Source organism: Argentina silus (genome assembly GCF_951799395.1).
Source record: "Argentina silus genome assembly, chromosome: 3".
NCBI lineage: Eukaryota > Metazoa > Chordata > Actinopteri > Argentiniformes > Argentinidae > Argentina > Argentina silus.
The window spans coordinates 26,179,816-26,190,499 of NC_139657.1; the positions used below are offsets into that span (position 1 = coordinate 26,179,816).

Below are 10,684 nucleotides of genomic sequence, written 5' to 3' on the forward strand. Positions count from 1 at the left end.
CTGCTGCATTATCGTTAGTCCAGCGAATGTGGTAATCATTGTGGTGTACGTGGTGAGTATAGGCACATCGTATGCCATTTAAGACAGTATTGCATCTATGTTTAACTATGTATAGGTCTTTATCCTTGCATATTGTATGTATTACTCAACTATAATATTATCTCCTTTTCTGTATTCCTTGTAGAACCACAAACTAGTTTTCAAGTACCCCAAGCTCTACAAGTGTGTGGTTGAGACAAGCTATTTACATCCATACTGTTCAAGCTGGACAGCTTGTGGAAATTCAACTATCCAACCAAGCAACATAGTTTTAGTCATACTGTGTACATGTTTACACCCATTCATTCTTGAAGAATATAACTTCTAAATGCATAATAAGCTGAGCACAACTGTCTTACCCCATCATAACCCAAAATATAAGGTTTTATTACTCCATTATTTACAAACACAAGAACATAAACAAACAATGTATAGCTATAAAATATGTTCAACTCTCATGTCATGGACTGTTACTGTTAGTCCTTAATTGCATCTGGAGTGCTGCATATTCATTTGAAAGGGGTTACATTTCCCCAGCCCTCAGATGTATACCAAGACAAGTGGCGGGCTGGCGTTCTGCTGAAAATCTAATCCCAGATTGTGGCTTTAAATAGACAATCTGTAATATTACAATTATATAATTAATTTCCTACTGTTCAATTGTAGTAGAATTAATGACATTAGCTATTAATGACAGTACCTATTCATTCCCAAAGAATATAACTAATAACTGGCTCATGAGCATAGTAAACGTCTCACCCCATCAAAACCTAAAATATAAGGTCGTTTTACTCTATTGTTTGTAAACAATGTCCGTTAAGAAATCATGTGTAAACTATCACGTTGATATCATGAACTGTCATTCTTGCATCGATAGCTCCATATATGAATTTGAGTGGTTACATTTCATGGTTCTCCCCAGGATGTTTGAACAAGGTGGCGCTGGATTGCATTATCAAAACCACTCTCGTTTATTCACGTCAAAATGCGCTAAAAATACGCTTTCACTTTCGCTTTTAACAACGACCAGTGTCATTGGTGATCAAATATGTCTTAATATCTGTTTAATTGGCTCTGAAATGTTTACATGGGGGCGCAGCGCCCCTCTTCCATTCTTTGGGGAGAACCCTGCATTGGTCTCGCCCCTTCCCTAAGCTTTATAGCAAAACATGGAGAGTGGATGGTGTTTGTCTCATAACTAATCAAAGAACCATAGCTTTAAAAGGTAGACTCACGATATCTAGCCTGAAGCAAGACAATTCACTCGTCAGCCTTTTCGTCACGTAGCTATCACGTTGATTGCTGAGCTCGTGGAATCGCTACCAAGAGAAACATCTTGCTTTGGCAAAGCTGAAACATTTCTAAAGTCACTCCACTTCCCATGGTAACATCATATTACGTATATCTTTAAATTCTATTTCCCATTCGATTATGATTTGATTGTCAGTAGATCAGATGTTGATTGACAAACAGTCTGTTTATGACTCAGATCATATTGTTGGTTCTAAATCAACTATTCTATTCCCCAATGTTGTGCAAGGAAAGATTTCATAATTGTGGGGATAATATATTCTTTTCAACTATGTTCCATTTGTTCACATTTTTCCAAACTGACAAGCAGCCTTTTTTTACACACAAATATTTACATTGCATTTTCGCACCTAAATCAGACGTAATCCAGAACAATTTGTTGGAGTTCATGGAAATGGCTTAAAACCTGTGCCTAGTGCATAATAGAGTGAAGAGTGACCAAGAATCTGGCTTTTTAACCTCAGAAAAAGTCACTGTACAGATCAAGACATCACTGGTGGGGTAGGTGGGTATATGGCACACACCACCTTCAATTAAGAGATAGGGCTCCAATTTACCTGAGCAAAAACATGCCAAAAAGTGAGCAAAGTCAGCCATATTAACGGTAATATTTCTAATAGACGTGATGAGACATAATCCAGTTGGAGTTTTGAATATTGCAACTAGCGTGCGTGATGTGCACGGCATTTTTAAACTTCACTAAAACAGATTGAATGATCACTGTTTTCTCAAAAACATTGTTAAAGACAAGGTACAATAACAATCATGCTGTATTAGGTATGTTTTTGCTCAGTTCAGCACCATTTGCTCAAACAAAATGGAGCCCATGGACTGCAACATAGGAGTTCACAATGGCTGCTGTGGCCTGATTTCTGAGTATAGAAGTCCCTCTGCCGAGATGGCATCCCCAAGCCCTACTGTCCGGAGTGGCTGCTTACACACCAGCACAGGTGTGAGATGGAAGGTCACGTTGCCACGGTGCCACACCGTGACTGGCTCAGCTGGGTTAAGAGACAGCCTCTCGTTGGGCTCCTGGTGGGAGCTGTGGAACTCCAGTGGAACTCTGAGGGCTACTTTGCTGGGGTCGACGGTTTGGAGGCCACAGGCCTGAGTGCTGGCCACGCGCGCCCCTGCCGCCACCGCCGCTGCCTGGTTGGCCCAGTGACCGTCCACCGTGGCCAGGACGTGGTAGGCCAGGGTGTGGAAGTGGATCCTGGTGAGGTCAGCCTCTGCCTCGGGGTCACTTCGTCCATGCTGCTCCAGGACCCAGAGGAGGATGTCGCTGACACGGCCCACGTCTGGCATGCCGTCCCAGGAATCCAACTCCCTGTGAGGCCCCGCGCCGGCCTGGGAGAGGAACAGCAGCTCCTGCTCATTCAGACCAATGGAGTTGACAATGGGCATGACCTGCTAACAGAACACAGCAAAACTGGAATGATGCTGATGATGCCTATATTATACAAACACAAGACAGGGTCAGAGACTCTCCATTCCACTACCATAGAAATACCTTAAGCCGGCAGGAGCAAGCACACAAAGTAGCACGTGCATGTCAGAATCTCTCTCTCCATTATCACATAGCAGATAGACGTTTATCTGCTATGTGATAATACAAAACCAAAAAAATCTCACTCTGAATTTGAGCCTGGCAGAATATCAAACTTGTTCATCATTGAATAATACAAAACCATACAAGTGTATTCTACTAATGACAGATATATTTTTAGATTATGCCAGACATATTTTTATTTTTAGATTATGCCAGACATATTTTTGTCTTCTTTTGGACATACACTTATACCTCTTGCATAATGCTGTTCATGTAGTCTTTGTCAGTCATGCTGGCCAGCTCCAGGTGAATGGGGACCTCGTTGCGGATGTCAGAGATGGCCACCACTGCCTGAAAAAAGTTAAACAAACCAGTTGTTAGTTGCACATATTTGTTTAGTCTCTGCTGGCAAGTCTTAATAGTGATAAGTAAGAGTGCTATGCATCAATTTCGGGCACACATGTGTGACTTGAAAGTTAAAACATTAAAACAAATTTGTAAATTTGTAAAAAAAAACAAATTTTAGTTTAGGGTTAGCATGTTGGCATGGTGTGTCTAGAACCCTGAATGTACGGTGTTCTGTTTGGCCTTGGTAATGGACCTCTTTGAGCCTCTCCTCCCACATCTGCCTCCCCTGGCCCTCCATCATGTGCAGACCCGACAGGACCACTAGGTCTGGCTGGAACTGGTCCAGGCTGGCCACTAATGTCTCTAGCGCACTCATCCCCCCATTGGACACGTCATGGGAGAAGATGAAGCGATTGGCCTGAGGTGCCTGCGTCGGACCCCACTGCTCACCTAGATGGAGAGCAACAGGAAGACACTGAGGATGGATTGCACTGGTGAATCTGCCACTTTAGGTTGGTCATCTGTCAGTCCCTTTCCACACCATTTGATAAACCCCTTTCAACTTACAGTTCGGGATTTGCGAACGGATCGGTTCACATATTTGTGTTATAATAGTTCATTTATGCAGTAAGGTACGAGAGGCAGTGCTAAGCTACTTTACATGTTGTATTCAGGTGATCCGCCTGTTAGCATGGTTACTACTACTACAAAAGTCTGCATAGGCTGTATTGGCTGATCGGGAGGCTCCTTTTCCATTTCCAAATGGTATTTAATTGTTAAAAAAGTATTCTTCACAAACCATTATCACACAGTTAAATGAACACTTCACCGATTTTTTACCTCAAAATCGAAGAGCTTTGGGGAGGAGTGAGCTTACCGTTCCTGAACTAGCTACTGCCTGGTTTGTTTACATCCATAAGCACTGCTCTAGCACACATCGATCACTTGTGTTTACTAACATGCATCCTAGCTGAGACACACCTCCATGGCTGGCTGGGAGCTGCAAAGCAGCTTCTTACCTGCTTTGTACTCCAGAATGAGGTGATACTCATCTGTCTCCTGTAGGGATTCAGGAGGGACAACTATCTGCTCATCCAGCATCTCATGCAGTTTAGGTCCAACAGGGCCACACAGTAGAACCTATGACAAAAGCCTCAATGGTCAAGTTCCAGAAAGGAAGACGTGAAATGTTGTGCATATTGTCATACATTTCATTTAAGAGCGTGCAACTTACCATCAGCTGAGGATAGGTGGCAAGTTTCTGGCCAATGAGAGCAGCGTTTCCTCCAACATAAAGCTAAAAGCAAAAGTGAAGTTAGAGGGCATTCGCATATAATTGATATAAAAAGGTGTCATAGTCGTTTTGTGAGTTTCTACCATTATCATTAGTGAGGAGCAGATTTGGCAGCCAAATACAGTATCAATTTTCATATCAGTTTTATAGCACTAAATGCTGGTTTGTGTGTCTCCAAAACAGCGAATGGCATTCTATTTTACCAGCGTATTGCACCAAGGTGTAGCCCAGAATTGAAACTAATTAATTACTGTGGATCATGCTGAATTAAATTTGACACAGACACTCAATCCTCCCTGGATGCAACCTTTATTTAAAATGAAGACTGGCTCCTCTTCAGGGGGTGAAGTCAATTACCAGAGATGCCAGAATTAAAAAATCATTAATGAAAGCTGTACAATGAGCAAGAGACTATAAACTGACAGAACCTGTTCAACTTCTCTTATTCAATCTTCCCATAGATCTAACAGAAAATAAAAGAAAGTAATCACTTCCACTAAACCAAGTTTTTTTTTTTTTTAAGCAACTACACCTGAGGGGAAAAGCCTCCTTTTAAATTCTATCTCACCCTGTGACAGCACACAATAAGGCTATCACAAGCCATCATAGCGGGCTAGTGGCAGTCATGGGACGAAAAGGGCAAAATGGAGACTAGTGACATCATACTCTCTTGTGCTCCGACAAGGCCATCTTCATAACCCCTCAAGGATTAATAAAGTTGTATCAATTCTAATGAATAATCCTGTCACGTCAGATCAGTGTATATGGATATGTTACACCACTGTTTTGAAGGCACACTCCAAAATCAAAAATTGTGCCCAGACATCAAATCCCCAATTTGGACGTCTCACTCCTAAATAACATACAACATAAGGGGTGAGAACCACTGCTTTAACTCACTAACTGCCAAAGAATTCCAGAACACTCACCACCTAGAGTGCCAAGTGTTTTATGTGGTATTTGTCTAGCAACAATACTTTGATGGGCTACAAAAGGATTGCATTATAATGTATGCATTTTTGGTGAATAAAGTCACCCTTGTCATTAAATGAGTTAACTCACCTGAGCACCAGGGTACTCCGCGGCAGCTCGCGCTATCCTCTGGAAGACCGCCTTGTCGCTGAAGAAACGCTCTGCCGCTGCTCCCTTCTCCATGTAGTGGATAAAGGCTTCCTTCAGGTCCTCTTTAGAGTGCAACACTTCATGATCATAGCCCAACCCAGGGTCCACAGCCAAAGCCTGCAGCAGGCCTACCCCCGATACCACCACGTCCACACACGCATTTACCCTAAGGGGAAGGACAGGCCACAAAGTCACACACAATACACAGTAAAAGTTGACTTGAAGCCCAAGTCCTACAAACGTACAGGACCAACCCAAACTACATTCCGCTGGGTCAGATATTTTCCATTCACACCGCCCTTTCCAGCACTGTTTCTGCAACCATGGTGGATGTGTAACCAGGCCAGCCCAGTACAGCTCAGGTCAGTTTGTATCTGTAGTGCGACCGTGACATGATGTGTTGGCATTTATGAAAGCTTACACAAAAGCGGTCTTTTAGACACCTCAAGTAATGTTCCAGGTGTGGTTCTCTAACACCGAAATGATCTCTGAAACTCACCCGACTGCCACTCTGCCCCACTGACGAGCCGGGATAGTGATGATGGCCTCCCAGGCCGTGGAGATCACCTGCTCAAAGGTGGGGGTGCTAGGCTCATCAAGAGGAGAGGGACGAGGCAGGGACAGGTACTGAAGAACGTGTTCTGGAAGCTCAGGGTTGATGTGGTAGAAGTACCCAACGATTATGGCCAGTATTGCAGCTGCCGCAGCCTTCCTCCACATGTTTCCAAAGACTTCTGCGACACAAGACAACAGAATGCCAGTACATAAGTTATGAACTGACCAATGCAAAGACGTGTGCATGCACTCGAGAGATATAAGATATCTAAAAAATAAACCAACTATGTAAAACAAACTTTATGTCTGTGAGTGGTCTGGGTGACAGGAGCCAATCCCACTTGGTTTCTCTTAGTCTCTAGTCAGAGTGTCTGAATCAGAATGAAATAACCCAAAATGTATTGTTTTAAAGCTATGTAGCAGGGTCAGAGATGCTGGGTCGGAACCCCGGGCCTAACTGATGTCGTCTGATGACGTCTCAGACAATCATGCCTGGGAAAATAAATCATATAAAGTCTTCTTTTTTTCTTATGTAAAGGCTGTTCAACCTTTCCGGTGTGTCTCTGGTGTTAATGAGGTTGATTTACATCATTCCATCGTGTGGTTGAAATACTATTGAATTTTAAAACAAAGACAAATAACACATATGCCTATAAATTCATGGAAGTCGTGTTGTTTTTTTTGTATCGTATCGCTAAAGTGCTATTAAAGTTTAAACATAATATTTTTCTTTTTTTTTTTAAATAAGTGGTCATCGTACACGTTTATTCCACCATGCTGAGCTATTGAGATTTGAAGAGACGAATATCCCATATGAAACTGTTCCTAGTTAGATAGATAGATAGATAGATGGATAGATAGATAGTTAGATAGATAGTTAGATAGATAGATAGATAGATAGCTCTAGCCAACGTTGTTGGGTCAGTCTTTACTCTGACCTCAGTAGTCAGCATGTTAGCTAGCTATCCAGTAATACTGGATGCTGTGTAATACAGCTAGGCTGTTTTACTCTACCTAGTTAAATGTTTCCCTCTGGCTAGTAGCTACTCTGAGCAGGTCGATTCATTTAATTTCCGCTGACTTAAAATGCCTTATGTAACGTTAGCAGGTAGTTGGCCAGCTACATCGAAATTCAACTCTCCAGGCTGAAAACATATAGCTTAGCTACCTAGCTAAATTAGGTAACGTTATTACTGCTGTACAGCTCACACAAGCATAAAATAAACTAATGCATAAAGTAGCTGGCAAACGAGTCCATCACGTTAGCCAAAGTTGCCTCTAACCTACCGGTATACGCTTCGTATATCTTGCATGTATTAGCTAACATAGACTGTCTCATTCATATGCGCTACCTCCCTCTGACAGCCCTAAATCAAAGATTAGAAATAAGCAAGATGGTTAGGTAACTAGCTAGCTTAGTAGCTAGCTAAGAACAGTATTCAACGGCATGATAGCTAGCCACAAACTAGGTTCGTTCGATTTATTTGAAATTGTGATTAATTACCTCGCTAGCTATCCACCTGGATATGCGCTGATTCTAAATCGCTGGGTAGTCGTTAATCAGTTCTGATCATCCAACTTCAGACCCTTATGTTGGCAGTGATGTTTCAGTTCCCGGCGCCACGTCTAAACCAAAGACAGAATTTATCAAGACATCTAGGAACTGATTTTCTAAGTCATCCCCCGATCACGATTGTAGGAAGTGTCATGGCGGCGCAAGCTTACTGCGCTCATGCGCAGAATGATGTGGTGGTGGTGTCAAGTTTCTGTGGCTAAGGTGTGCACTGTTACTGTACACAATCAAATGAACAGTAAATAAGAAGACAATATGTTTGTCATAAACTGCAGAATGTAAACATAACTGGAGACACTCATCACTTTTGGAGTGTCCATATGTGAACTGTACACCCCCCCCCCCCCCCAGAAGTACCAGAAGTAAGAATTTATACAGGAGATGCTCCATCGAGGCTTTGTACCATCAATGATTTCACTTAAATACAAAGATTTGACTGTTCGAAACTTCCCTGATGTTATTAATGACATATCAACCTTACACGAAAGCAACCAAGATTATATCATAAAAATGTTAAGGGTACAAGACTGTGTACAAACACTATATGAACTACTGTACATATTCCAAGACCAAACACTGGCACACAGGAGATGTCATCACTGAACCTGATGTGATACTTTTAAAAACACAAAATAATGTGAGTGAGGTCTAAAATAACAATAAAATGTTGTTATTATAAATATAACAAATTAATTGTGTGATCAAAACCGGCAACTGTTGAGCTATATTTGTAATTTTATGAGTGTTGAGTCGCTAGTCGTCACTGTTTCACACCTGTCGTTCAACATATCCACTGTTATCAGTCTATCCTGAATAAATGGGAGAAAGAGAGAAGTCTGTGTCCTGGGCCTTCACTCTTTTACGGCTAGATGTATGGAGCTGTATTACAACTTAATATTTTGGCGACGATTACGCATGTTGGAGATGGGTCATGATGAACAAGCGTGGAGTGCATGCGGAGATTCAACACCGGAGCGACACAGCCTCAAGGGAAATGTAGTTCATTAGAGCTCTTCGCCTGTTACTAACACCTAACTTTTTTGTTGTACATTTATATCACACATATTGTCAGGCTTGACTGACACCAGAGCATGTGCGCGGAGCGTCGAGATTCTCTCCCGCTCCAATACCGCTCACATTACAAGCTCAGGACATGATCCAACCAAAAATATTTTGCAGATATTCCAATAAACCCTGCATGGATAGTCAATGACATGATAAAGCCATGCCAGCCGTCCTACTACTGCCTTCCAGATCAGTGTCACTTTCACTTTTATTACTGAGAAAATTGTATGTTTTCTCATTGCTTTAAAAGCTCCAGTATGTAATATTCAAGCGTCCTAAAAGCTTCTTAATGGTTGTAATGTTTAGTCGGTCGCATCAGGGAACGAAACATGAAAGAAACATTTTACTTACGAACGCTGTTTTAGTCTGGAAAAAGTGCATTAAAAAATGGACTGCCTTACCCGACACTTGGTTTACATATGAACATGTTGTACTGCCAGAGGTGTTCTAGGGGAGTGGACTCACCGATTTTCGCCTTTCTGTTACTGGTGGCTGCCTCTTTGAATCGTGCACGCATGCAGAAACACAGCAGATAATGTTTGACACTGCATTATTTACATTAACAATATTGGTTTATCTGTAAATAATTGTAACCTGCATGTATATGCCAATGACACTGTTGTATATATGCTTTTGCCCCCACGATTGACCAGGCTCTTTCTGAGCTACAGTCTGCATTTACTGTCCTATAGATAGCATTTGTTGGGTTGAAATTGGTACTTAACACTGGAAAAAACAATTATATGTTATTTTCCAAATCTGATTCGTGCATATGTACTTTGGGTGTTGCCCCCATTGACCATGTCCCCACATGTCCCACGCTTATAAATACCTGGGTATTGAGGAGCTTGTTAAAAAGCTAAGATTTCAGGTGGGCTTCTTTTATAGGAATAGATCTTGCCTTTCCCTGAACAGCAGAAAGCAGATTGTGCAATCAACCTTCATGCCAGTGCTTGATTATGGTGATGTCATCTACCAAAATGCAGCAGCCACTATACTCTTAAACCTTTGGATGCCATCTACCATAGCGCTTTATCACAGGTGATTTTAATACTCATCATTGCATACTTTATCAAAAGGTTGGCTGGTCCCGTAGATCTCTTAATCACTCTTTTTTTGTGTATAAAGCCCTACTGTATAAACTCCCAGCTTACCTAACCTTTCCAAAACATGAACTCATTCTCAGTGTTGGTTAACTCTTGAGGTTCCTCGGGTATCCACGGAATTGGGTAAATCTACAAAAAAACATAACAGTTGTTTGTTCTGGTGCCACTCGGGCAACTAAGGTGTTGATTGAGGACCTCTTTGCTGAAGGATGTGATTGTTTCTATTGATATATTGTGGTTTTATATGATGTATTGATTTATGTATTTAACTGTGTTGTATTGTGCATATGTTGTTTTGTAAGATATTGTGCACAGGGTGCACCAGCAAAAGAGACCTTGCTCTCAGTGTATTTTCTGCTGTATAAATAAAGGTTAAATAAACAAATTTAAAAATTAGAAGGCATAACAAATGGCCTAAAGGACTGTACTGAATAGCAGAGCTAAGGAGGGACTATACAATGGGAGGCCATAACCAGCATCAGTCAAATCACAACTCAACATTGAGAGTTGGTCACTACCATGAAGTAGATAGAAGAGAAAAACATTGACCTTTGCATGAAGTTGAACAGGTTTAAAGAGGAGCTGATCGAGAGAGAGCAACACAGCCAATCCCTCGAAAGAGAGCTAGTAAACATGAAGAACAAACTGCTCTGCAACATTGGCACAGAGGTAACACACTTCTCTGTTGGTGCACCTCTCCTGTTCAGCCAATGCCTCCCAGC

General features: G+C 41.7%; 1 protein-coding gene across 4 annotated transcripts; it reads right to left on the bottom strand.

The window, feature by feature from the left end:
* Positions 1-402: 402 nt before the first annotated feature.
* On the bottom strand, positions 403-9,259 carry adpgk (ADP-dependent glucokinase). 4 transcript variants are annotated; one of them, XM_083666626.1, is made up of 8 exons: positions 9,208-9,259; positions 6,163-6,397; positions 5,604-5,829; positions 4,482-4,544; positions 4,267-4,387; positions 3,501-3,697; positions 3,152-3,250; positions 403-2,760 (listed from the first exon to the last, which is right to left on the bottom strand). In XM_083666626.1, exons 2-8 carry the CDS (start codon positions 6,381-6,383, stop codon positions 2,197-2,199), a joined length of 1,491 nt encoding a protein of 496 aa, XP_083522752.1. In that variant the 5' UTR covers positions 6,384-6,397; positions 9,208-9,259; the 3' UTR covers positions 403-2,196. The 4 variants fall into 4 exon arrangements, with proteins under 4 accessions (XP_083522752.1, XP_083522753.1, XP_083522754.1 ...); XM_083666627.1 differs by lacking the exon at positions 9,208-9,259 and adding an exon at positions 7,723-7,859 and having other exon boundaries at positions 6,163-6,394; XM_083666628.1 differs by lacking the exon at positions 9,208-9,259 and adding an exon at positions 7,723-7,859 and having other exon boundaries at positions 403-2,757.
* Between the last annotated feature and the right edge of the window lie 1,425 nt (positions 9,260-10,684).